This window comes from Podarcis filfolensis, assembly GCF_964270895.1.
Source record: "Podarcis filfolensis genome assembly, chromosome: 10".
Taxonomy (NCBI): Eukaryota; Metazoa; Chordata; class Lepidosauria; order Squamata; family Lacertidae; genus Podarcis; species Podarcis filfolensis.
This window is the reverse complement of record NC_139612.1, coordinates 72,416,235-72,444,166: the sequence shown is the minus strand read 5'-3', so window position 1 is coordinate 72,444,166 and position 27,932 is coordinate 72,416,235. Positions and strand designations below refer to the sequence as shown.

General features: G+C 50.3%; 1 protein-coding gene across 11 annotated transcripts in view; it reads right to left on the bottom strand.

The window, feature by feature from the left end:
* The window catches only part of SHANK3 (SH3 and multiple ankyrin repeat domains 3), a 430,757-nt gene that overhangs the window by 156,554 nt on the left and 246,271 nt on the right, over nt 1-27,932 (bottom strand). For all 11 annotated transcript variants that reach the window (XR_014538733.1, XR_014538734.1, XM_083572536.1 and 8 more), the window contains one exon: nt 15,139-15,344. Coding sequence is in view for 9 of the 11 variants with exons in the window: in XM_083572536.1 (XP_083428662.1) it covers nt 15,139-15,344 (206 nt within the window). In the remaining 2 variants the exon portion in view is untranslated. The remainder of the gene's footprint in view (nt 1-15,138; nt 15,345-27,932) is intronic.

The window sequence follows — 27,932 nt, the reverse complement described above, 5'->3', positions numbered from 1 at the left end:
TTTCAGGACCGGTGTTATGTGGTTTCGGCGGCCACTCCCAGTCACCAGTCTAGCTGCCACATTCTGGATTAGTTGTAGTTTCCAGGTCACCTTCAAAGGTAGCCCCACGTAGAGCGCATTGCAGTAGTCCAAGCGGGAGATAACCAGAGCATGCACCACTCTGGTGAGACAGTCTGCGGGCAGGTAGGGTCTCATCCTGCGTACCAGATTGAGCTGGCAGACAGCTGCCCTGGATACAGAATTGACCTGCGCCTCCAGGGACAGCTGTGAGTCCAAAATGACTCCCAGGCTGCGCACCTGGTCCTTCAGTTGCCCCACAGTTGCCCCATTCAGGACCAGGGAGTCCCCCACACCAGCTCACCACCTGTCCACCCAAAACAGTACTTCATGCTCTACTATCTAAGCTATGCAGGAGTCCTGATCGATCAGCAAAGGCTCCAGAGAATCCTTTCAGCCTGCCAGCTGCACTGGGCAGCCTTCACCATCCTGCTTCTCCCCCACCCCACCTGTGGCCAATATTTTGGACTGTAATTCCCATCAGCCCCAGCCCAGCCTGCATTCCTCATCAGTCCTGGCACCCTATGCCCATCTTTGAAAAGCAAGAAAAGATCAATCTACAATCCTCAGGATTTTGACTTCCGCATCAGTACGAACCCCAAGGCAGCACTGCCAGGTGTGAATTTCTCTCACTTTTAATATCCTTTATTGGCTGAAAACTTTATAACAGAAATGTACAATAGATGTTATAGGCAAAATGAGAACAAAAAATTATTCATACTTGTTTTGTGTATACATTTCTGATTAAATTTTACAAGGCTTCCAATTTCCCCCTCATATTCCCAGATTAAATTCCTTAAATACACGATTAGACTTTACTTTCTCCATGTTATTTAACTTACTATCAATTTTATTTGATAAAATTATCCTAATTGCACATTGAAGCTCAATCAAGACCTGCCAACAGATTGATCTTTTGACAGTGTTCTTTTACATAAGACTCTGTATATATCTCACTCTGATAAATTTTTCGTCTGAAACGTCTCTTAACCTTGTTGATAATCTCACCAGTACAGCGTACTCTCTTATTTTATTCTGCCAGTCTAATTTGCATGGAATATCCTCTCCCTTCCAGCCTTTTGCGATTAGAATTCTGGCAGCGACTGTGAAATACATAAAGACTCTCCTAAACTTTTTTGGGATTTCGTTACCCATAATTCCTAGCAGGAAGGTTTCAGGTTTTTTTAGGGAAGGAGCATTTGAATATTTTCTTCAGCTCGTTATAAATCATATCCCCAAATTGTCTGATCTTTTTACAGTTCCACCACATGTGGATCCATGTGCCTTCAGCCTCCCTGCATTTCCAACAAGTGGCTTATCTGATACGGGTTCTTTCGCTGTGATTCCTACATTGCAAGAGGTTGGGCTAGATGACCCTTGGGGTCCCTTCTTGGACCTTCAGATAGCAGGGCTTCCCTCTTCCTTGCTCCTCTCCTCTTCTTTCATCCCCGGGTCCTTGCCCCCCACAGTCTAGATACTGTCACTTTCAAGAATTGCCTCCCCTTTCTTATCCAAAGAAAATCCGGTTCATGGGAAGACATTGTTTGGAAAATTCAGGACACAACAAAATGACGGCCTTATTCATGCAGCTCAAAGTTAACCTGTGGAACTCACTGCCACAGGAGGCAGAGCTGGCCACCAACCTAGAGAACATTAAAAGAGGATTGGGCAAATTTGTGAAGGAGGAGAGGGCTATTGATGGCTGTCAGTCATGTTGTCTGTGTTCTGCCTCCGCAGCTGGAGGCAGCAATGCTTCTGAGTGCCAGTTGCTGGAAACCCCAGAAGGGAAGTGGACTCTTGTGCTCAAATCCTGATTGTGAGTTTCTCCTTCAGGCTTATCCATATTTACCTTTTGCCCCACACTTTCCAGGCACAGGAAAGCTCCATGTCTAAGCACCTTTTTAAGCCCTGGAGCTTTCCCCGTGAAAACCAGCTCCTTAGAGCTCCATTGGAGCAAATGGCAATTCGGGTTTTCTGCAGATTGCCGTTTGTTCTGATTCAGCTTTAAAGAGCGGGTTTTTGCAAGGAAAGCTCCAGAACAGAAAAAAAGAGCACTCAAATACAGAGCAGATCCTGTGCCTGGAAAGAGCAGGGCAAAAAGGACCCTGGTTGGCCACTGTGAGAACACAATGCTGGACTAGATGGGCCTCTGGCCTCATCCCACAAAGCTCTTCTTGTGTTCTTAGAAGACGAGGCAGCTGCGCTAACTGCACAAGGGTAAGCTTGCTCAACCTGCCCAATTCCAGTGACAGGATTTGCAATTTGTTGGCACAGCAGATTTCGCTGCCACTGGTTCAAGGCATGCACAGCCTTTCTTAAACCACCTGCAAATGTGACGCATATCAGCATCAACTTTGTTGGACTGGTCATGTTTTGCAGATGCCTGATTACAGTGGTACCTTGGGTTACAAACACTTCAGGTTACAAACACTTCAGGTTACAGACTCTGCTAACCCGGAAGTAGTACCTTGGGTTAAGAACTTTACCTCAGGATGAGAACAGAAATTGTGCGCCAGTGGCGCGGCAGCAGCAGGAGGACCCATTAGCTAAAGTGGTACCTCATCTTAAGAACGGTTTCAGGTTAAGAACGGACCTCTGGAACAAATTAAGTACATAACCAGAGGTACCACTGTACCATCTTCCAAAGCAACTACTCTATTCCGAACTTAAAAACGGAAAGCGTAATGCTGGTGGTCAACAAAAGAGGTTTAAAGACTCTCTCAAGGCAAATCTTAAAAAATGTAGTAGGAACACAGACATCTGGGAAACACTGGCCTGCGAGCGCTCCAGTTGGAGAACAGCCTTTCTCAAAGGTGTCGTGGGCTTTGAAGACACTCGAACTCAGGACGCAAGGGAGAAACATGCTAAGAGGAAGGCACGCTTGGCAAACCCTCATTGTGATCAGCTCCTGTCCGGAAACCAATGTCCCCACTGTGGAAGGACGTGTGGATCCAGAATTGGCCTCCACAGTCACTTACGGACTCATTGATAAAACTATGTTTATGAAAGACAATCTTACTCAGCTACGAGGGATTGCCAAAGAAGGAGGGGAGGAGGTCTTGAGAGCCTGCGGAGAGAGCAGGCCTTCTTCCACGGATGTAATTGAAGAGGCAGCTGGAGAGGCTCATGGTGTGTGTGTGTGGGGGGGTGTCTCTCGCTGGAGGCAGGGGTTCCCCCGAGATGAGGAAGCCTGATAATCCGAGCTGGAAACTGCCACTGGCAGGCTCTGAGACCGTTTGCATCGCTCAGGTGGCAGAAGAGTTTGTCAGAGGGAGGCCAGCTGAGAGGCAATGGCAAGCGAGTGCCTGCTGGCACCCTCAAAGCCCTCAGGGAACCTGCTGCCAAGGTGGGTGAGCCCTGCTCTCCAATTATGCCGGTGGCAGCCCTTGAGGGCGAGATGGGTGAGGAGAGCCAGGGAGCCACTTGGAAGCCGTGGCAAGGAAGGAGCACTGCCTGTTTCCAAGGGAGGAATCCCTGACTCACCGAGGGAGCCTCAAGCACAGCCTGGCTGCCCGCCTGCCTCTCATCTCCTTCGACAGCCACCCACTCGCCAGAGGTGGCCAAGTCCTGATGGAACAGCAAGAGTTCCTGGGCTCCACTGGGGGGTGGGAGTAGGGATTCACTGGGGAGGAGTCTAGATGGGTTGTGGATCCCATCTGCCTTGAATTGCACTCTCACATGTGCAAGCCCACACCTCAGGGCTAGAAAAATGCAACCTGTGCGACTCACGCAACACGTTGGCGATTAATATACACAGAACAATAATTATACATTCTTTATCAACCTTCTGAGAAAATTACAAAACATTAAAGAAAGCCACAGAGACTTGCAGACCGTCCGGGAATCAGCGTGTTTTTACATGAGTAGTGTTAAGTTGTGGGTGAACATACCAGACGACACAGCGATTCTTCAAACAGCTCTTGTTTATTCACAGGCCAGACCAGAAGTGAACTGAAGGGTTCAGCCAGCCTGCTTATATAGAGCTCCACTACAACGCAACAGTAACCATTTTCTGTAACTATCCAATCACTGAACGTCACTTCCAATCCCTTATTTGCATATGTGGACCTGAGTGAAAACTATCTACAGTATCCCCCTGCTGGCCCAGGGTGAGAACTTCAGTACATAACAAGTAGAATGTGTCCTTTCATTTAAAATGCATCTCTGGGTTATTTGTGGGGCATAGGAATTCGTTCATTTTTTTCTTCAAAATATATTCCGGCCCCCCACAGGGTCTGACCCCTCCTTTATACATTGAGATTTCTTACCTCCCCTCGACCAAACACTGCAGCGTTTCTTCCCAGGGGAATCGCTCCATCCCCTTGGGAGTTTGGGGTGCCCTTTTCTGAACCTCTGCCAACGCTAGAGCTGGAAGGAATACAGGAATCTGTCTGACGCCGAATCAGAGGACTGGTCCATCTAGATCAGTATTGTCAGTATTACTGACTGGCAGCTGCATCTCTCCAGGTAGGAGTCTCCCCAGCCACACCCAGAGATGTCATAGAGACTCGAACCCAGAACCACCCTCATGCAAAGCAGACCCTCTAGCACTGAGCCGCAGCTCTTCCTCACATGGCTCAGCAAACACACTCTCTTTCTGAAGAGGCCTCAGGAGGTCAAAGGTCAGGCATCTTCCAGAAGCAAATCCTAGACCCCTGAACCAGTTTTCTCCTTGGAATTTCCCTAGATCAGGGGCGAACACCAGGTGTTCCTTGTGGTGTCACCAAAAAATAAATAAATGCATTGTTTAATTGCAGGTTATGAGCAGAATCAAGGCAAGGAGAGGGGCCAGGGCAGGTTTGTTTGTTTGTTTCATAAGATATATATACCACTTGATTGTTTTTAAAAAAAGGCTTGAATTGGTTATCAAGAGAATAAAGCAAGAAGATTATCAGTTAAAATTAACACTTAAAATAACCATTCATTCAAAACATAAAATCAACAATACAGTGGAACCTCAGTTTTCAAACGTCTCCATTGACAAAGGTTTCAGAACTCGAACACCACAAACTGTAAATGCTTTGGTTTTTGAACACTTTTTGGATGTCGAACATGCCGCACAGCTTCGGTTTCGAGTTTCCCTATTGTGTTGAGGCTTCCGTATTGAGTTTTTGGTTTTTGGAATTCAAACGGTCTTCCGGAATGGGTTACGTTTGAAAACCGAGGTTCCACTGTAAAGGCAGATTAAAACACACATTCATTCTCTCAAAAATGTTTTTAGCAGGCTTCCAAAAAAAAAAGAGTACATAGGAGTTGCCTTCCTGATGTCAACAGGCGAGGAGTTCCCTGCCACCCTAGGTTAAAGATCCCAGCTAACTAAACCAGGTCCATCCCTGTCAGAGGGGAGAGGAGCAAGAAAGGGGGAAGTTCTGCTGCCTGAAGGCCAATTCAGGTCCAAGAAGGTGGTGGCTTCAGTGGGGGTTGAGATGATGAGATGAGCAGCAGGTAGCAGGATTTCAGGTGAGCGACACTGCCAGGTGGAGGGCAGAGGAGAGACCCGAGCCCCATGGCGCAGTAAGCCCCAGGAGACACCTGCAAAGTGTTTGTACACACAAGCGCGATGCTATGGAAACCCCTCGCCCTCTGTCCTCAGCATGAGATTTCCAAAACAATTCTGCAACTTTTCATGGGTTATTGAAAGGAGCCTCACAGCGAAACAACCCACATTGCATACAGATAGGCAATATGCTTGCCAGCTCCCCCCAAACGCACCTTTTCAACCACACTTACCTGTAGCCACCAGAGAATCTCGCTCCCAGATACCTGCATGCTTTTATGTTGCTACCATGAGTACCAGCTAAACACATACACAGAGAGAGCACCACTGTGCTCGCTTCGGGAGCACATATACTAAAATTGGAACGATACAGAGATTAGCAGAGAGAGCACCACTTTGGGGGTCTAACACCCCTCCTCTCGTTCCAAGCACAAATGGTGCCCAAACTCTTGCATGGAGAACGGGCAGACTTGGGGCAGGATATGGAAGAGCTGTGAGAAAAACAGGTGGCCCGGGAGGGGCAAATCCACCATCCTCCAAACTCCTCCTTTCCCAAGATCTCAGAACCACCACCAGGACCCCACCCCACCCCTCCCCTCTATGCCACCCACTGCAAGGAAAGAGGCAGCGAAGCAACATTGACATAGCATGTTCTGGTCACCACATTTGGAGTGGAAGCAGCCCTGATGCCACCTGGAGGGCAGCCCCAATGCCAACTCCATACCTCTCGGGGACTAGAGTCCACCCAGGAATGCTTAACTAGTGACCGTCTGTCTTCCTGCTGGCTGACAGAAGAGGTCAATGCCAACCACACTTTGCATGGCCAACGGATCGAAATCAGAACTCAACACTCAGGTTAGTTATGGATGGGACTTGCATTCGTTTGTCCAGGCAGGTGCACATCCTTCAAACCCCAAAGAGCAGTGTTGAGGGCCTTCCATGTCCACTATGTGGCTGGACAGGGCTGGGCAGGCGTCTTCTGCTTTCCTCTGCTCTTCAAATGGCATCAGGGCATCGCATCACCCCAAATCTCTGCTGGAGAGCTACTCTTTGCACCCTCTTATTTCTCTCTCTACACCCATGCTAGCTACAGTCTGCTAGGAACAAGGAGGCATCAAGGGAGGGAGGCAAAGGAGTGTGGACCCCCAAGCAGCCGACTCCCCCCACCCAGCCCCCCAAAGACGCCATCGGGTGACAAGAGACAGGACGAGGCAAAAAGGGCGGGGGTGATTGAGGAGGAGAAGAGAGAGGAGGATGAGGAAAGCCATAGTTACCCAGCTGATGAGGCGATTCGTCTAGAGAAGAGCATGGATGAGGATGAGAAAGCAGAGAGAGAGATGGGGAAGAGCGTCCGGCTGGCAACAAAGCAGATGGTCAGAGACAGAAAAACAGTCACAAAACAGAGCAACCTCAGGCCTGCCCAGCCCTTCCTGGGGAAAGTTCAGCCTCTGCACCACCCACACGGATACGGGCGGCCCTCCAGCCCTCCCCCAAGCCCCTTGAGGTTTTAACTAGGTTGTTAAGGAGAAGCCCCTCCTGCCACCCCCTTCCTCTCATTAATGCCGCTCCTGCCCCCAGGACCGTTGGCTCCTGCCGTCTGTTCCATTCCGATCCTCCCAAAGGAGCCCAGGGCGGCAAGCAAGCAAAGCAGCAAAATAAGAAACAAACAAACAATGCATTTCAAAACCTTAAGAACAATCTGAGAATATTTCAAAAACAGTCCCACATCCTCACAGCTCATAACTTCAAGGTTGCAATGAAGGGGATCTTCCAGCCATCAGATACCAGGGTGAAGCACATCTCTTGTACCTCCTGAGACAGGGCGTTCCACAAGTGGGGGGGGCTGCCACCGAGAAGGCCCCTCCAGGCATCAGCACCAACCCAGAGGCCAAGAAGGCCTCCCCTGCCAATCACTGAAGGCTGATCTTGAGAGAGGTGCTTGGCCCCCAAGCTGTTACGGCCTTTGTGCACTACGATAAACACCTTGAAATGGGCCCAGTGGCTCAATGGATGCTAGTGAAGAGCTTCTGGGACTGTTGACACAGGGTCCCGCTGGGTTGCCCCCCCCATAGCACCCCAGAAACTGCATTCTGCACTAGCAGACGATCTTCAAGGAAAGCCTCATGCAGAGTAAGGGGCTATAGTTCAGGTGGGAAGGCACTAGAAGCACGGGCACCTCAGCTTCTCTCAATCTGTTCAGAATTGGCAGCCCCTTGCACCAGGCTTTTTTAAGCTGATGCCCTCCAGGTGACTGAACTACAAATCTCATCGGCCCCAGGAAACCACAGCTATGGGACACTGTGGCTGGTGGCAGTCATGGTCCAGAAAGCTAGAGGACGGCAGGTTGAGGAAGGCTCTTTTGAACGTGGCATTCTCCTGGTGGCACCAAAGTGGCGTGGGGCAAGGCACCCACAAATCAAACATTCAGCAAAAAGGATCCCACAGCCTTCCTGGGAAGCCAACTCCACTGCCAAACTGCTCTTTTAACAATCTTGTTCTAATTTGTTAACAAGTTCCTCTTTGCATTCATCTGGCAACTTAACCCCTGCAGCGGGGGGGGGGGGGGACGTCAACTGCACCACCTTCGATTCTGAGTGGGCACCATCTTTCCTGAAACTTATTTTTTGAGGTCTTAAAAAAAAAGTGTGGCAGCAGGTTATGATGTCACAACACATACAAAGCAGGTTATGATGTCACAACACATACAAAGCAGGTTATGATGCCATAACACATACAAAGCAGGCCATGGTGTCATAACGCATACAAAGCAAGTGAGATAAGAGAAAGAAATGGCAACACAAGACATCCCTATTTCCCAAGCTGGTGTGCTTGGTGAATGCTGAGCATTTAAGTCTGAAGCATAAGTAATAAAATCCTACCAGGTGACATAAAAGTGTTCTGGATCCCACCCCCCATGTATGATTCCCCCACTAGCCAAGGTCTGTAAGTTCTTAGGCGACAGAGGCAAATTTAGATTTTTCAAGGTTTTCCATTGCTGGGCTATTGAAATCCTAGCTGCAACTAATATCCATGTCACAAGGCTGGGGAATGTGTCAGGAGGTGCTGGGCTGCTCAGATGACAAGACCCTCTTCTCAACCTCACGGATCTGGCCCAAAGGAAAGCAGAGCAAGACGTTTGGCGCCAGCTTGGCTGCAGGAGTTGCAGGAAGAAGGTGGAAGGGCACCGGCGGCGGGAAGCCTCATTAAGGAAAGTGCGCCTCAGTTTAAGAACAGTTTAAGAACGGACTTCCGGAACGAATTATGTTCGTAAACCGAGGTACCACTGTATGTCCTGTTTAGTTCAGAGTCCATGAGCAGCTTTTTCTTAACCATCTTCTTTGAGGGAATGTGTCCAAACAAGTTAAAGAATCATAGAATGGGAAGGGACCCCAAGGGTCATCTAGTCCAACCCTCTTCAGTGCAGGAATATAGGTGGCCATCCAATCTCTGCTTAAAAACCTCCAAGGAAGGAGGGTCCACCACTTCCTGAGAGAGTCCAATTCACTGTCAAATAGCTCTTTCCGTCAGAAAGTTCTTCCTGATGTTTAATTGCCATCTCCTTTCTTGTAACTTGAGTCCGTTGGTTCAGGGCCTCCCCTAGACCAGCAGAAAAAAAGCTAGCTCCAACTTCCATGTGCCAGCCTTTGTGATATTTGAAAATGGCTCTCCTATCTCCTCACAGCCTCCTCTTTTCCAGGCTAAACATACCCAGCTCCTTCCAGCGCTCCTCATCAGGCTTGGTTTCCAGACCCTTGGTCATCTTGTTCGCCCTCCTCTGCACACCTTCTAGCTTGCCAATATCCTTCTTATTCCCTTTATGTATCTGCAGCTGATAAGAAGTCTTTCAGCTGAGCAATTTTCTTTTTGTTGAGAAGCTCTTCTTTTCAAGACACAGACTGGGCTTTTCAACAGAAACAGCGGTCCTTCACAAGGCCAGAAAAGGCATGTGAAACTGGTCCTTCTGCTGGATTATTGCCTGTTGTCCTTTTTTGGAGTATAGTACAGGTAACATTTCATAGGCAGAGGGCCTTCTCGGTGGTGGCGCCCACCCTATGGAACGCCCTCCCATCAGATGTCAAAGAGAAAAACAACTTCCTAACATTTAGAAGACATCTGAAGGCAGCCCTGTTTTGGGACGTTTTTAATGACTGATGTTTTAATGTATTTTTGATCTTTTGTTGGAAGCTGCCCAGAGTGGCTGGGGAGGCCCAGACAGATGGACGGGGTAGAAATAACAAATTATTATTATATTTGTGGGTCTTTTATTATTATATTTGTGGGTTTGCATTGGATATGTGCTGGGTGCATATTAGAATAATGGAATCATAGGATTGTAGAGTTGGAAGGGACGCCCTGCAATGCAGGGATCTTTTGCACAGAGTGGGACTCAAACACACAACCCCGAGATTAAGGAAGCACAACTACGACTGCACAATAGCAGCCTGAGCACAAGGCAGCTTTCTACTTCCCCAGTTTAGCAGCAAGAGCAGCACGTGGGGCTCTCAAGAGACACGGTTGGTCCGTGCAGCTTGGCTGGCTGGCTGCAAGAGTTTGGAAAGCCTGGTGCCAATTCTGCCATATGTGGCCTCTGAAGCCAAGGAGGGGAGGAGGGGCGACAAAGACAGAGCGATGCAGGCAGCCTCTCATTTTCAGTGGGCTGAAGCAGGCTTTAGAAGCAGGAATGGGCCTCTAGCAAGGTTATGAGGAACGCCCAATGAGGGCCGCCCATAGGCAGGGAAAGGGGGCAGCAATGGGGCTTTGGCTGTGCAGACCCCTTTCCGCCATGGCAGAAAGCAACGCAAAAGGCCACTGGGAGGGATGGTAGCACTTTGGCTGCAGAAAAACCCTCAAAAGGAGTGTGCAGAAGAGGAACCAGAGCAGCATGGCAGAAGGCATAATCTCTGGAGGAAGGAGACCGGGAGGACCCAGGGGCAGGGCAGCCAGGGCAGCTGAGGAAGGGCAACAGAACAGGCAAGGGCCCAGTCGTGGGGCAGCAGGGGCTGAAAGGGAAGGAAAATGCCAAGAGCTCAGGGGAACTGGGGAAGGAGCTCGCGGGAAGGTCAAAGGGCAGGAGGACTGGAAGCATAGTTCAGAAGAAGGTTGCAGGTTCAGTCTCTGGCAGCTCCTCTTAAAACTGGGGTTGCCAACCCAGTGGCCATGAAGACCTTCACTGGGGACCCCAGGCTCAGAACTTTCATTTTTGTAAGAAAAGCATCAAGCTAAGGTAAGACGGGGAATATGCAGGAGAAATGATTTTGGGGCGATCTGGAAGGTGTTTGTAGAATTTGTACTGTTAAAACGGAAAGGGGTCAAACCATCGCAAGAGGTGTTGAAATTTTGGGAGGTTGGATACTTACAATGGAATGGTCTCGGTGGTGGGGTGCATATTTTTATTCTTATTTATTTATGATCATTAGTTTGTCAAAATAAAATATTTTTAAAAAAGCATCTAGCCCTCTTAGAAAGAAAGTTATAAAGCAAAATGTGCAGGCATCCTTCTAAGAAATTTTTGTGGAATGAGCCAGCCTGGCTGCTTCTGCCTGTCGGTGATTTGAGCTAATGAGTGAAATCAGAAGGCTGGTGAAGAGCAGGAGTTATCCTTTCCAGGGGCAACACACACAACATGAACACCACCTTGACATATACCAGACAGCTTCAAAGAGGTGGAAAGGAATTTGTGGTCATATCAGCAGTGGGACCAACAGATTTAGGTTTCTAGGTGGGGCTGCAATTTCAAATTAGTAAGGACGGTCTTCTTTGGAGTTTTGTTTTTGGCATGCACCTGGATCGTTCAAAGCAGGTGGTACAAAAAAACCCATCATGTGCAATCCTCTCCATTCCTCTTACACCCTTTGACAGGCCACCGGCATCACACGATGCTCTGAAGAGAGCTTTCCCCGTAACCATGGCAGTGAGACGCAAGTCCTTCCTGGCAACAGCTCCAGCAAAGCCTGATTTGCATGCGGAATTCACAAAGCCATCACACAAACACCGTCCTCCTTCCAGAACATGGATTTTGCTGTAGGGTAGGGCTGGGGGACCTGGGGAGGGGGCTCCCATCATCCCTGCCCATGGACCATCCTTGATGGGAGCTGGAGTACAGCCACATCTGGAGGACCACAGATAGGCTCCACCTCTGCACTACAGCGCTTGCTTGGTCTTCTACTAACCAGGCCCTGAACCCATTTCACCATCTCCAAAGGTTTGTCTGCATGATAGCGCTGGTCTTGGCTTAGCTCATTTGCCCCCTTGTCCAGGCTGGGCTGCACTTTGCTCCTCTGAATTCCTGTCTTCATGCAAAGGGACCAGAAGTCATCTGGAACAATCTCCTGGCAAAAAGCAGGCCCTTTCAGCCATATGTCCCACAGTCTTACAGCAAGTGGGGCAGCGAAATACAAATTCTGCAGACCCAGAATGGTCAGAATCAAGTCTCAGAATTCTGCAGAATAACAGATCTCTGGAACTCTGGAAACAGTATCAATTATTTGGAGATGCAAATCCAGGGAAGAAATCAGGGTGGTGATCACGTGGTAAACATTAACCCTTCCCTAGGTTCACACTCAAGAGCTTAGTCGATTTAGGTGTGTGTAATTAAGTCTTTTTAATTTGCAGGCAGGCTTCTAACCTGAGTAGGTTTAGTTCTCTGTGATGCTATTTTAACTTCTCCTGCTGGGTTTTTTTGTTTTTGTTTTTGGCTGTTTCTCATTGTGATTAGCTGATTGTTTTATTAGAGAGGCATTTTATCATTGCTCTGCTTTGAGAATATTTTGGCTGAAAGGCAGATAGAATAAATTGATATTTTCTAGATAAATCATAGCAACAACACCCCCCATCCTGTTTTCTATAGGTGCCTCCAAACAAACAAAAGCTTCAAAATCAGAAGATATGCAAAATTTCAGTGAGAAAATTTGCTGGATTTTACATGTGCAGAAGTAGCCCAACCATAAGTGAACTCAAGATGCTGCCTTGTACAGTCAGACCATTGGTCCTGAGGAATTTCTCAGCCATCTCCTTAGTATCTTTAAAAAGCCAACTTTGTTGTGCCTTCATTCTTGTGACACAGCCTGTACTCTCTCCTCTGTGCCACTGACCGGATTCCATGTAAGCCTTGACCCAGCTAGAATGACTTTGAAGCCATCAGCCAGAAAGGTCTTTAGACTCGCTCATCATCCCAACTCTTCCCCAGCCGGGTTTATTTTTTACTGTGCCAGCCAAGTCCTTCTCCCCGATTCTGCAAATGTTCTGCTCTCTTGCACCTTCATTCCTCAGGGAAGGTCCCTCCACAATGGCTGTGTCCTGCCCTTCACTGCCTGAGGTAGGACGTCTCTGAATACCAGTTACTGGAGCTCAGCAATGTGTAAAGTTCTGCAGTGCTCAGGTCCTGCTTGCTGGCTTTGCAGAAGCGCCTGTTTGGCCACCGTGAAGAACTGGCCTCTGGGCCCACCCAGGAGAGCTTTTCTGAGTTTCTTAAGGCGGTTAAGCCATGAGCTACATCACAGCTCGCTATGCCACTTTTCTCTGCAGCTCAAGATGCTCATCAGTGCCCTGGTAACAACAGCCACCGCAAGCAGCGGGCATGGAGGGCAAAGTGAGGACCGAGCCAGGCCTGACATTTGCTGCTTGCCAATGCACGGCCGAAGCACCTGCCGCAGGCAATGGGAGGAAGGCTCTAATTGGTGGCAAGGCAGTTTCCCCAGCAGGTGTTTGGGGGATGTGGGTGGGGGTCTGGCTCCGATTCTGACCACAGCAGAAGCAAAGGATCAATGCTCCCTTGTGTCATGCTATGGGCCCGATCCAGCTCTCTTCTTCACCTACTATCCACTCTTTAAAACAGCCAAGCAAAGGCAAATGGTACGGCGAGCATCATGCCCAGCTTGGCACTGAGTCTCCAGTTCAGAAGGGCAGACTGGCCAGCTCCCAAGGCTTTGGAGTAATGCACTGACAGACTGACTCTTTACCACCTGGAAGAGGATAACTCAAAATGATAGCATTCAGAAGACAAGACGGTAGATCGGAGGTGCATCTGAGTAAAGGCACAGGCACACCGTGGAGATCAACCAGTCCTTTAAAAAAAAAATGTTTCAAGGGTGCTGTAGTTTTGCGAAGGTCTTCTTAAGCAGGCTTAGTTAGCCCCAAGGCTGAATTGGGTTACGGTCCTGAGGGTTAAAACAGCTTGGAAACTAGTGCGGTTCAGCAGCAGGAGTGGATACCCAGTGAGGGAAGCTGCAGATTCCCGTTTCCTTGGACGTTTGCAAGGAATAGCCATCTGTCAGGAACACTCGAGGCATAGAGCGTTCTGGCTCCAAGTTCTAAGAAACCACTTGCTGTGTTGCTTCCAGCCAGAAGAGCTGCTTCACATGTCACAATTTCAACCAGCAGGCGATACTACACCTCCACGAAAAATGGTAGCTTACAAAGTGCATTCTTGCCTTTGCACCAGGAACTCGCAACAGAACAGTGAGCTGCAACCGAGACCCTCGCAAGCACACTTCCCCAGGGACTGGGGGAAGTGAACCAGGCATCTCACACGAAACCCAGATGCGACAGCTCTGCTGAGTGCATGACATCCGCCTGCTGCATAAGCCCAGACGAGTTGCCAGCTCTTCACCCATCTGTTGCATTGCACAAGCACAGAAGTTGTGCTCAGACCCCCGGTTACTTGCACCCACAAGTGGAAGGAGTGCTGCTCCATATCTGCTAAAAGCGACAACAGAAATCGCTGGCAGGTGCAGTCAGGTCACCCGTGTCCTAAAATGAACCCTGGAGATTCATCAATCTGGCCAGAGACACAATCCATTTGCCAGCGATTCACAGTGGCACATTTTTAATGAGTACGCAGACGTAAGGGTAATTCTCCTATTTGCAATAAATCTCTCTCTCCGCCCCCACCCCCATCCCGCAGGGATAAAGTCAAGCACCAAGCAAATCTCAATTGCCAGATCTGACCATCCTTTGCCCAGAAAATGCATCTGTGCCAACAGTGGCCGAAGGAAAACAAGACCTCTTTTGCCATCTCACGGGAAGGTCAACGTGGCCCACGAAAACCACCTCTACAACCCGGCAGGTGGGAAATTCCCAGATTTCAGACCCACAGTATATCGGGGGGGGGGGGGGGGAGAGAAAGGACTTGGGGTGCCACCACCTACCCATCTTTCAGAGACATCTGCCTGGCTGCTGTGGGGTCCAGGAAGACCTTCTGACCCAGAGCCCACTCTAAACACAAATGCTCCCCAATCACCCAGACCGAACCCTTCCCCCCACCCAGAAGAATCCCCTGCCCATTCCCTTGAACCCATTGCCTCTACTTCCCAAAGCACATTATGGGCAACATCTCCTCTGGGTGAGCCTGCCCAGCCTAGGCTTGCTGTACCCACCCACCCCACTTTCCCAAAAGTTATCTGCCAGCGCCAAGTCGATCTAAGGATGCTCCAGCAAATTGGGTACCAGATGAGTGGGTGGGCCGCGCATCTTCCCAGCTCCTCCTCCTCCCTCCGTCGCCCCCCCCCCCGCCATGAAGGAGGTGTGTCCAACTGCCCCCTCTTCCTCCCACGTGCCCCCACCCCCCACCCCGCTCAGGCACTCACCCTTGACGGCTTCTCCTCGGTTGAGCTGGATCTCGCCCTCGCCCTGCGGCGTGTAGCTCTTGACGGCGATGAACTTGCGGCCGGGCACGGCGCTGTACAGCTTCCTCTTGGGCCCTCGCAGCGGGGCCGGCGCGGCGTGCGGGCTGGGCTCCACGCCCGGACCGGCCCCCGGCGCGCCCCCCGGCCCGCTGCCGCTCCCGCTGGGGCTGTAAACGAAAATATACGTTACGGTGGTGTTGCCCGGCGGTGGCGGCGTCTGCTGCTGCTGCTGCTGCTGCGGGAGCGCCATGGCCGCCCCGAGGGAGCCCTCCTTGGATCGGGGCCCGCCCGGGAAGAAGGCAGGAGGAGCGCAGAGGGAGGGCTCGGCGAGCGAGGGGAGGGGGCTGGTCGGGGCTCAGCGCATCCCGGGCAGCGGCGCCACCAGCCTCCGCCGGGGCCGCCGCCACGAGACGGGGCCCGCCGCTCGTCGTCCGCCCGGGGCGCCGCCGGGCCAGCGAGGCTGCGGCCGGGCGCAGCGTCCGCCTCCGCGCTCCGCCGCCTCCGCCCAGGGCAGCGCCATGGCTCGGCCGGCCCCGCGCCCCGCGCCGGCCCCTGCTTCGCGCCGCCCGGCTCAGCTCGCCCGCCGACGGCGCCCGGCGCCCGCCGCCTCCGCTGCGCCTCCGCGCCGCGCCCGCCGCTGCGCCTCCCGCCGCCACATGGCGACGACGGGGCGGCTCGGCCACCGACAAACCCCAGCCGGCTCTGGCGGAGCCTGGTGCGGATGCTGCTGATGCCGGGATGCTGCAGGTGCCGCCGCCGCCGCCGCCAAGCGGCTCCTCCTCTTCCTCCGGCGGGAGGCGGGGACCCACCCGGGCCGGACCCCTCCCTGCCTGCCGACGGGAATCGGAGGAGCGTAGCGTGGCGACGGACCCTGCCGGGTCATCTAGTCCAACCCCCGGCAAGGCAGGGATGCGCCAGCGTTGGCGCTGCCTTCTGCCCGCGCTCCCAAGACAACGGGGCTTTGAACACACATGTCCCCTCCCTCCGTGTTTCATGGGCAGCCAGGACCTCGCCGCCCGGCTGAACGAAGCTGGCAACCTCGGGAGACGCGTTGGCATCGTGCACACCCTCCCTTCCATAGGTGCCAACTCCCTGGGGGCCCGAGCACCCACAAAATTCCCCATGGAGCGGCCGGGCACCCACCGCGGCCCCGGGCACCCACGGTCACGGGCCCAAGCTGGCACTCCTCCTCCCTTCCTTGCCTGCCTGGCTTGCCCTTCCTAGCCTCTCTGGAGCTGCTCTCGAGTGCCCGCGGCTGGACGCGGCCGGCCTGCTTTGCCCACCGAAGACCCTCCTTCTCCACCTCGAAGCCGCCCCCTCCCCTTCCCGGCACGACCAGGGCTGCAAGGGTTTTTAGCGGGGAAAGGAGGGAAAGGCTGCCGTCTTAAAAAGGAACGCAGCAGGCTGGCTTTCAACAGGTGGAGCTTTCTCTCCTGGCAACGGGAGCTGGCACCTGTTGGATTCCTGCTGGTGCTGGAGGCGGATGAGCGCCCATCTCCGCAAGACAGAAGCCGCGGCTAGGGGGCGAGGAGGCGGATTCCGCCCCACAGAAGCTCCCTCCTTGGTCCTCCCCCCCCCACGTTATTCCTGATAATTTTATCATTCCCCGCCATGACTCAAGGCCTCCTCAAAGCTGCCTCAGGACACAGAAAATGGTGAAGTGACAGTAAAGGCAGAGCATGTGCAGAGTGCGTTTAATAAAAATAATAAAAATACATTTTTATTTGTACCCCACCCTCCCCGGTCGGAGCCAGACTCAAGGCAGCTAACATCATAAATTAGGAAAGGATGCTCAGCTACAGCAACACAGTATTTGGGCTGAAAGGAAGCTCCTCCAAGCCAGAGGGCAATACTCCCAGGTTGGGAGGCACTCACAGACTCCAACCCCCCCCCCCCCAACACATCTCCCTTTCCTGCCTTCTCAGCTTCCCCCCACCCAAGCCCTTTCCTGCCTAGTTCCTTCTCGCTTCCTGCCCTCTGTGCCCAAGAAAAAGGATTTAGACTAAGAAGACAATTTGACGCAGCGCCGTGTAGTGGTTATCATGTCGGAACAGGACCCAGGAGACCAGGGTTCAAATCCCCACTTAGCCACAAAGCTCCCTGGTGGTGACCATAGGCCAGTCACTGCCTCTCAGCTGAGCCTTCCTCATGGGGTCGTTGTGGGGATTAAATGAGGAGCGGAGGAGTTTCTTGGATGTAATAATAGCATGCTGTACATTGAAAGAGAACTACCATATATGGAAACGATGTACCGTTGGTATCTAACTCCTACTAGGTTAGCATAAATGTACAGAATTGCTACCAATATATGTTGGAAATGTAAAGAGAAAGAAGGCACTTTCCACCACATGTGGTGGATGTGCAAAACAACAAAAGCATTCTGGGAAATGATATATAATGAATCGAAGAAATACCAAAGGAGCAGAAAAGACTTTTTATGTGTGTGATGACAGCTGGAGGATGCTTCCCCCTCAGAGATGGAAGGAAGACAAAGTTCAAACCAGAGAAGAATGGATACTCAAGATGAGGGACTGTGCTGAAATGGCTAAATTGACCGGGAGAATCAGAAACCAAGACGACAAGAAATTTAATAAAGAATGGGAAAAGTTTATAGATTACCTTAGAAAGCACTGTAAAAGTTTAAAAACGTCAACAAGACCGATATAACACTTGTAATGTATGAATTTTATGGTTAAAACAGGATATATGGTAAACAAAAATTTGGATAAATGTTATAAGATGCAGCAGGAAAAGATTTGCAATGGAAACCATGGCGGGGCAAGGGGAGGTCTAAGGATTCAAGGAATCCTATAAATGTATAAAATTGATTTTATTAGAATGTAAATGATGTGTGAAAAAAACTGAAATGTGTGTGTGTGTGTGTGTGTGTGTGTGTGTGGATGAGATGTAATAATAACGACGAGCCGTTTGGGGCAGACATCCAGTATGAGAGCATAAAGCTGGACAGCCCCCCTTCTGGGACGCAGAAGGCTATGGCTCTGCCCAAGTGTCACCTCTTGGCACCCCTTCCCAGTGCCCACCTTGGGCTCCCAGCTTCAGAGATGGAACCGAACAAGCGGCAACACAATGAAGGAGGAGCAAGCACCCACAAGTGTGTCCTTCCCTCTCCAGTAATTTGCAACAAAAGGAGCTGCCTCCTACTGAGAATGACCACTGCTCCACCTAGCTCCATACAGTATGCACTGGCCGGCAGTAGCAGCTCTCCAGGGTTTCAGAAATATCGACTGTTGGATACACAGCTGGGCAAAGGGAGCCTCCTGGGAAATGTGGGAGGGTTTTCCATGAAAACTTAAGCCCACAAATCTCCGTTTGGTTGAAATCAACCACTGTCTCCTCTCTGAAATTCCAAGAGGAGGACATACTCCTGCATTGCACCTTCTCTTTTTACAGCCCTTGGCAAGCCCTTGCAAGAGAGGCTAGAAATAATAATAAAAGGTTTCTCCAGCTATGTTTGAAGCAAGAGAAAGAACAAGCAAGTGGTAGTAAGTCCTCTGCATGGAGAAGACTGGAAAATGTTACTGGGTGACAACTTTGCCTCTTGTCTTCACCCAAAAGGAAAGTGATGCCCAACCTGGTGATAACCGAACAAGTGGTGTAAGGAGGGAGCTGCAGCCCAAGATAGGGGGGAAATGTGGTAAGGGAGAACCTTGTTGTTGTTGTTTAATCGTTTAGTCGTGTCCGCCTCTTCGTGACCCCCTGGACCAGAGCACGCCAGGCACTTCTGTCTTCCACTGCCTCCCGCAGTTTGGTCAAACTCATGCTGGTAGCTTCGAGAACACTGTCCAACCATCTCATCCTCTCTCGTCCCCTTCTCCTTGTGCCCTCCATCTTTCCCAGCATCAGGGTCTTTTCCAGGGAGTCTTCTCTTCTCATGAGGTGGCCAAAGTCTTGGAGCCTCAGCTTCAGGATCTGTCCTTCCAGGGAGCACTCAGGGCTGATTTCCTTCAGAATGGAGAGGTTGGATCTTCTTGCAGTCCAAGAGACTCTCAAGAGTCTCCTCCAGCGCCAGAATTCAAAAGCATCAATTCTTTGGCGCTCAGCCTTCTTTATGGTCCAGCTCTCACTTCCATACATCACTACTGGGAAAACCATAGTTTTAGGAGTACCTAGCTACTTTAAATGAATTCAAAACTCCAGGGCCTGATAAACTGCACCCAAGGGTACCAAAGGAGCTTGCGGGTGTTAACTCAGAGCCTCTGTCTATGAGAATTATTGGAGAACAGGTGAGGTCCCTGAAGACTGGAGGTGGGCAACAGTTGTCCCCATCTTCAAAGGGGGGGGGAGAGGACTCAGGTTAAAAAAAATACTAAAGGAGAGTCCACCACTTTCTGAGGGAGTTTGTTCCACTGTCATGCCATGTAAAGATATTTAAAAAAGGTAAAGGTAAAGGACCCCTGGACGGTTAAGTTCAGTCAAGGCGACTATGAGGTTGTGGTGCTCATCTCGCTTTTCAGGCCGAGGGAGCCGGCTTTTGTCCACAGACAGCTTTCTGGGTCATTTGGCCAGCAGGACTAAACCGCTTCTGGCGCAACAGGACACCATGACAGAAACCAGAGTGCACAGAAATGCAGTTTACCTACCCGTCACAGTGGTACCTATTTATCTACTTGCACTGGCGTGCTTTCGAACTGCTAGATTGGCAGGAGCTGGGACAGAGCAACAGGAGCTCACCCCGTCGCAGGGATTCAAACTGCCGACCTTCCGATCGGCAAGCCCAAGAGGCTCAGTGGTTTAGACCACAGCTTCACTCACGCCCCCGGTAGACATATAAATGACCGTCTCTGAGGATGTGCAGAGTTTAGTCCCTATGTATCTGAGAGGAGGATGGAGAGTGGCTAAGAGGTGAGATTTCCAAGCAAGGCTGAGTCCACACTGCAGCTTCTTGTTTGGAAACTGAGGGATTATTTTTTATGGGAGGGGGGTGTCCCTCTGCCGGCAAGCCCCCAAAGCTTGCCATTCCTCCTCCTCCAGCTTCTTGCCCTTCTCTGCTTAGTCATGGTAGGTGAGGAGAATCAGCAGCAAAAGTACAAAAAGGGCAGCCAGAACAGCATCTGAATGCTAATGGAGAGTCTCTCTCTCCCCCCCTGCCCCCCCAGCAAGGGAAAGAAGAAGAAGATGGCAGGCTGAAGAGGGGAGGAGGAAGGTGGTGACCCCCCCCCAGCTTGGTGCTCCGGAAGCCAGACAACCCCTTCCATGAATCTCGAGCAAGCAGATTTTGCAAAGTCATTCTAGCTCCACGTTTGCATTTTGGGTGGCAGGTTTTGAAATGAGTGGCATTGGTAAGGTTTACTTGAGAGCAGGTTTCTTCAATAACCCCAGGTTGGGGGGGGTGCTTGGGAAATGAGACCAAAGGGTCATTTCCTTATCCTCTTTGTTTCAATACAGTCATACCTCGGGTTGAATATGCTTCATGTTGAGCACTTTCGAGTTGTGCTCCGCGGCAACCCGGAAGTAACGGAGCACATTACTTCTGGGTTTCGCCGCTCGCGCATGCACAGATGATCAAAATGACGTCACGCGCGTGCGCAGAAGCGACGAAAAGCGACATGCGCATGCGCAGATGTGCCGTCTCTAGTTACGTTTGCTTCTGGATGCAAATGGGGCTCCAGAACGGATCCCGTTCGTATCCAGAGGTACCACTGTGTATATATATACAGTGGTACCTTGGGTTACATACGCTTCAGGTTACATACGCTTCAGGTTACAGACTCCGCTAACCCAGAAATAGTACCTCAGGTTAAGAACTTTGCTTCAGGATGAGAACAGAAATCGTGTTCCTGTGGCGCGGTGGCAGCAGGAGGCCCCATTAGCTAAAGTGGTGCTTCAAGTTAAGAACAGCTTCAGGTTAAGAACGGACCTCCGGAACGAATTAAGTTCTTAACCTGAGGTACCACTCTGTGTGTGTGTGTGTGTGTGTGTGTGTGTGTGTGTGTGTATTTATATGGGGTTACAGCTCCCTGGTTTTCATTACTGCTGTTGTTAAGGTCTTCACCGCCACCTGTGGACGAATGGCCCTTTCCCAGTGATAACTTGCAATCAGATTCTCCTATGACATTGACTGGGTTGTACATTGCATTGCTTTTATCCGAGGGCTGTCGTTTTGGGTGTTCCAACTATAAACATAAATTTTAATTCCATTTTTCAGGCTCTGCAAAAGCCGAAACAATATGGATTTCATTTGTATTCCTGTGTGTATCGACTTCTAAGCAGTTTGATGGAGATGGTGGTATTATTGACGCATTTTTGGCCGCTGACGAAGACTTATATGAGTTAAAATGCATTTGGGTTTTCAATATTCTTCTTCATATAACATATTATATGGGCATGCCGCTTCACTGAATTTCTTCACTTTTCATTGTTAGTTTGTGGATCATCCCTAGGCATTCCTTATACATTTTATTCATTCCTATTAAATGTGATTCTGTGACTTGTAGTTGTTCTCTTAACTTCTGGGTTTGTTGTATCTTCAAGGCCAAGGCCAAGGCCAAGGCCAAGGCCACTATTGTTGTTGTTGAGTCATTTAGTCGTGCTCGACTCTTCGTGACCCCCTGGACCAGAGCATGCCAGGCACTCCTTTCTTCCACTGCCTCCCGCAGTTTGGTCAAACTCATGTTGGTAGCTTCGAGAACACTGTCCCACCATCTCGTCCTCTGTCGTCCCCTTCTCCTTGTGCCCTCCATCTTTCCCAACATCAGGGTCTTTTCCAGGGAGTCTTCTCTTCTCATGAGGTGGCCAAAGTCTTGGAGCCTCAGCTTCAGGATCTGTCCTTCCAGTGAGCACTCAGGGCTGATTTCCTTCAGAATGGAGAGGTTTGATCTTCTTGCAGTCCATGGGACTCTCAAGAGTCTCCTCCGGCACCAGAATTCAAAAGCATCAATTCTTCGGCGATCAGCCTTCTTGATGGTCCAGCTCTCACTTCCATACATCACTACTGGGAAAACCATAGCTTTAACTACACGGACCTTTGTTGGCAAGGTGATGTCTCTGCTTTTTAAGATGCTGTCTAGGTTTGCTTTTCTCCCAAGAAGCAGGCGTCTTTTAATTTTGTGGCTGCTGTCACCATCTGCAGTGATCATGGAGCCCAAGAAAGTAAAATCTCTCACTGCCTCCATTTCTTCAAGGCCACTATTACTGAATTTGTTTGACTGCATTTGCACCTCACCTTTTCCTTGAAGGAGCTCGAGGTGGTTTCGTGGTTCTAACCACTCCTCCATTTACTCTGCGCAACAATCCTGGGAGGTAGGTTAGGCTGGGAGGCAGTGACTGGCACCCAAGGCCGCTCCAGTGAGCTTCATGGCAGAGTGAGGATTCGAACCCTGGTCCCCCAGATGATAGCCTGACACTCTAACCATTACACCACTGCTGCCTGCATAAGCTTGACAGAATAGAAAAGTTTCCAGCAGGCATTTAAAGGTTGGCGCAGAAGGAGCCTGATGAATCTCTATTGGCAGAGAGTTCCACAGGACTAGGTTGATGGTACTAAAGACTTGGTCTCTTGTTGTTGTCAAACAAGCCTCACCAACAACACTCCTGCAGGTGATCTAAGTGATCAAGCTGGGATATAAGGGCTGGTCCTTTAGTTGGATCTTGAACCTTCATTGTTGAACCTGGCTCAGTAGTAGATGGGCAGCTAATGCAGTTGGCCACCTTATTCATTTAAAAACAAAACAAGAACGTCACAACTTAGGGCAGTGCTTGATTTACGTATAAGCTAAACTATAGCTTAGGGCCCCACTCTCTTGGGGCCCCTCAAAAAAAATTAAAGGAAAAAATACCTGGATGTACACTTCCAAAATATAAGATAAAAATCAATAAAATAAAACCTACATACAGCAACGGTGTCTTGTGTTGTGTAGGCTCCTAGGATGTAAGTCATGTGCCCCGCCTGCTCGCCTGCTCCCTAAAATATCACTGGTTTGCTCCTTTCTATATATAGGGTGCCTACACTCTGCATGGACTGGTTGCAGGGCCACATGTGCAAATGGCTTGAGATACCTATCAGGTCCATAAGTTACCATATAGCATATATTCAACACAAAAAACAGCGACCATTTGTTGTTAGCAAAGGACAGCTGGGCATATAAAAGGCCCCATTACCTTCAGTAGCTTAGGGCCTCATCAAACCAAAATCTGGCCCTGGGTTAGGGCGATGCTTATTGAGCATTCATCCTGATTTGCTGGCAGGGATGTTAGACGGCATTGGGTATTTATTGATCACTCATTCTGATTCCTTTGTGGGGAGGTCTGACTACAAAGTGTCCAGCAATTGTCACCCCACTTTTACATAATACTACTACCTAGAACATAATTGTCTTTTAGTTTGAGACTTCTCCAAATTTTGCAATAGATGTTTAGAAATGCATAGACTGAGAAGGAGGAACAGGAATATCCACCCAATGAATCATTGTATTTTAATATTCTGCTGGGAGCTGCCCAGAGTGGCTGGGGGAACCCAGCCAGATGGGCAGAGTATGTATGTATGTATAAATAAATAAATAAATAAATACATACATACATACTGCCCCCTATGGTAACCCCAGTGAGCTTCATGGCTGAGTGAGGGGATTTGAACCCTATCCTCTGCCAGGTACTAGTCCGACACTCTAACCACTACACCACACTGCCTCTCTCTAGCCATTTCACAAGCTCGGGGTTCGATGCATCTCCTCCCCCAAATAAAAACCCAGGACTGCTGCAAGTAAAGACTTAGGTGCAGACCAGACAGCTGCCAAAGTTGTAAGTCCTCACTGCTTCCTTTCCTTATTAAAATACCGAAGCGATAAAACAATGAGATTGAGAATAAAATAGAGCACATTTGAAACCATGAGAAACAGTCACATGCTCTTGCAGCTGATAGGTTTGATGGCAATTGTAGTCCAAGAAAGCACAGCTGGTGGGAAACATCTGTAGGGCACCCGGTTGCCCAAGGATGCCCCGTGCAGCGCAAAAGAAACTTTCCGGAGCCTAGTGGGGCATACCTGAAGCGAAAAGAGTTAAGTTAGAGGCAGGAAGGTCCTATCACGGCTAAAGGGTATTATTTAGGGGCTGCTGGCTGCGAAGGGAGGCAGCTCTGAGTTAGCTGCCTGACACAGATTTTGCATCTGGCCTCAATTCCAGCCTCCCTGGGTCAGCCTGAGGCCCTCCCTAGGGCATCGCCGCTTCTGGCTTTGCTACGAAGCCGCCAGAGAAGATCTGCTTTGCTTAAAAATAAATAAATGCAGATCAGTCACTCATTAGGCACTGGCAGAAATTGCTCTTAGACATACGTTAACTGTTTAAGTGAAGTACGGCGTGCTCAGGTTGAGAGCAGCAGTGGGAAAACTCTGTGGTTTGAGTAACTGTGCTGTATTTCTTAGAAGTAGCAGGGAGAAAACCCTCCGCAGCCCTGCTCAGAATCACCTTGGTGTTTGTGAGTTTTTCACACTGTCCAAGTCTTCTCCTGGCCTATGGTGTTGGCACACCCATGCTGATGGTGCCACACTCGGGCTCGGCGCCACTCTGGAGTCTGCTTTGGTGCCAGGTGGGCACCAATGGGCAAATGGTGTGATGCTCTAGAAGTCCTGCCCTCCCACTTCCTCATTCATCCCAGGCTCAGGGTAGCTTTGTAAGCCCCATGCCCATTTTAAAAGCTCACTCAGTTTCAGAGCAATCAACGGGCCTTTCATCAGCAAGAGTAAAAGGTTTGGCACAGAAGCTCACAATTTGGCTGGCTCATTTGCCCAGCTTGTCATGTTCAGCTGCGCTGCCTATTGACCAAAGAGAGCCGCAGATCCCAGAATCTTTTCTTTGGCTTGGAACGTTAAATGGGGTTCTGTTGCAGGTGCGTTCAGCACGTTATAATCTCATGGGCATGAGTTTGCTTTCGCAAGTACCAAGACCTTCAGCGTCTGCCCCTCCCAAGCAGCTGGCTTTGGGCACCTGGCCCACAAAGGCTGAAGGCACAAAGAATCATAGAACTGTAGAGTTGGAAGGGACCCCAAGGGTCATCTAGTCCAACCCCCTGAAACACATCATTCAATGTTTAATATTAAGAGCTATAGAAGAAATTCTGAGGGCAAAGAGCCCTCATCAGAACACCTGAGCCTTCAGGTCATGGGCCCCTCCAGCCCAGCATCCCATTCACACAGTGGCAGACTAGATGCCTGTTGAGTCAATACACAATTCAGCTGAGTGTTATGGGCTGCAGTGGTGTAGCGTGGGTTGTCAGCACCCGGGGCAAGGCAAGTAATTTGCGCCCCCTAACCCGTGGATTCTAGTAGGGGCAGAGAGCTGCGAGTGCGAGCGCGCCCCCCCAGATGTTGCGCCCGGTGCGGCCGGCCCCCCCTGCACCCCCCACGCTACGCCACTGATGGGCTGGACACATGTGCCCACCAGATCAGGAAACAATGAGCTCGTGTGCCAACTTTTGCCAGCCCAGTGACCTCCAAATGTTGGTAGACCATGGCTTACATCCTTCTTGATCAATGGTCATGCTGGCTGGGGCAGAAGTCTAGCAACATCTGGATAATAATAATAATAGTAATAATAATATATTATTTATACGCCGCCCATCTGGCTGGGCTTCCCCAGCCACCCTGGGTGGCTTCCAACAAAATATTAAAATACTGTAATGCATCAAACATTTAAAGCTTCCCTAAACAGGGCTGGCTTCAGTTGTCTTCTAAAAGTCTGGTAGTTGTTGTTCTCTTTGACATCAGATGAGAGGGTGTTCCACAGGGTGGGCGCCGCTACCGAGAAGGCCCTCTGCCTGGTTCCCTGTAACTTGACTTCTTGCAGTGAGGGAACTGCCAGAAGGCCCTCGGCGCTGGACCTCGGTGTCTGGGCAGAACGATGTTTGGGACTACAATTCCCATCATCCCTAGCTAACAGGACCAGTGGTCAGGGATGATGGGAATTGTAGTCCCAAACATCTGGAGGGCCGGAGTTTGCCTATGGCTGGGGAAGACTGTTCTAGTCCATCCTTAGCAAGAATGTGATGCTTCCTTGTGTGACGGCCGATGGCACAAGGGACGTAGGAGAGAAGCTAAGAGAGTAGTCAAACCCTCTGGAGAAAGGAAGAATGGGATGAGGGAGGGGAACCCATCCAAACAGGCTGGTCTCAGTGGCCAAATAACTCTTAGGTCTGTTTAGCCACCATTGAATCTTCTGAGGCTAAAGGTTTTAGAGAGCAGCAGAGTTTAGGGAAGATGTGATTCTTTAGCTGCGATTCCTGCCTTGGACCTGATGGGCCCTTGAGGGAGGCCTTCCAACTCCACAATTCTATGATCCCATGAAATTTCTCCAGCTTCAAATCTGGGGAAGAGGGACGGGAAGACATAGGGGATTTTTTTTCAGGGGTGAAAGGGAGTTGCTGTTGCAACAAGGGAAAGAGAAGCACTCCCACCTGCGAGGGGAGAGCAGGTGATGGGGATGCTGGAGGGTTGCAAGGATGCTGGAGACCAAGGCAGAGATGGTTGCTGGAGGCAACGTGGGTTGTTAGGGAAGAGGCTTCAGCTCAAGGTCTCCCTGGTAACATTTGGCGAGAACAGAGAGAGCAACTGCTCACTAGATCTAAAGAGATTAGGAGGAGATGCAAGCAAGCAAGGAAGGCTGAGGGGAATCTTCCCAAAGGCCATTCAGCAAAGGATAAAGGCACACAGGGATGGGCAGAAATCTCATGCCATAGAGATTTTTTTTAAAAAAAGAAGAAGCTCAGATATTATACTTTAGGGAAAGAAGTCCCTGTCTCCAGACTGAGCACAAAAGTGTGCTGTCTCTCCTCCAGGTCAGCGACTCTCATCCACACTTTCGCTTGACCCATATTCTGACAAGACAGAAGTACTGTTCTTGGGGGACAGGGGGTGAGCTGGTGTGGGGGACTCCCTGGTCCTGAATGGGGCAACTGTGGGGCAACTGAAGGACCAGGTGCGCAGCCTGGGAGTCATTTTGGACTCACAGCTGTCCATGGAGGAGCAGGTCCACTCTGTGTCCAGGGCAGCTCCATCTGGTACGCAGGATGAGACCCTCCCTGCCTGCAGACTGTCTCGCCAGAGTGGTGCATGCTCTGGTTATCTCCTGCTTGGACTACTGCAATGCGCTCTATGTGGGGCTACCTTTGAAGGTGACCCAGAAACTACAACTAATCCAGAATGCGGCAGCTAGACTGGGGACTGGGAGCGGCCACCAAAACCACATAACACTGGTCTTGAAAGACCTACGTTGGCTCCCAGTACATTTCTGAGCATAATTCAAAGTGTTGGTGCTGACCTTTAAAGCCCAAAACAGCCTAGGCCCAGTAGACCTGAAGGAGCTTCTCCACCCCCATCATTCTGCCCGGACACTGAGGTCCAGCGCCGAGGACCTTCTGGCGGTTCCCTCACTGGCAGGAGAAGGGACCAAGTAACGGGTGAGCTCCCATTACTTGGTCCCTGCTCCTGCCAACCTAGCAGTTCAAAAGCACCTCAAAGTGCAAGTAGATAAATAGGTACCACTCTGGCGGGAAGGTAAATGGCGTTTCCGTGCGCTGTTCTGGTTCGCCAGAAGCGGATTAGTCCTGCTGGCCACATGACCCGGAAGCTGCACGCTGGCTCTCTTGGCCAGTAAAGTGAGATGAGTGCCGCAACCCCAGAGTCGGCCACGACTGGACCTAACGGTCAGTGGTCCCTTTACCTTTATGCTAAACTAGAGTTCCCAGGATTCTTTGGGGAAAGCCATGTGCTCTAAATGCGTGGATCTGTCCTTGATGTCATGGAGAA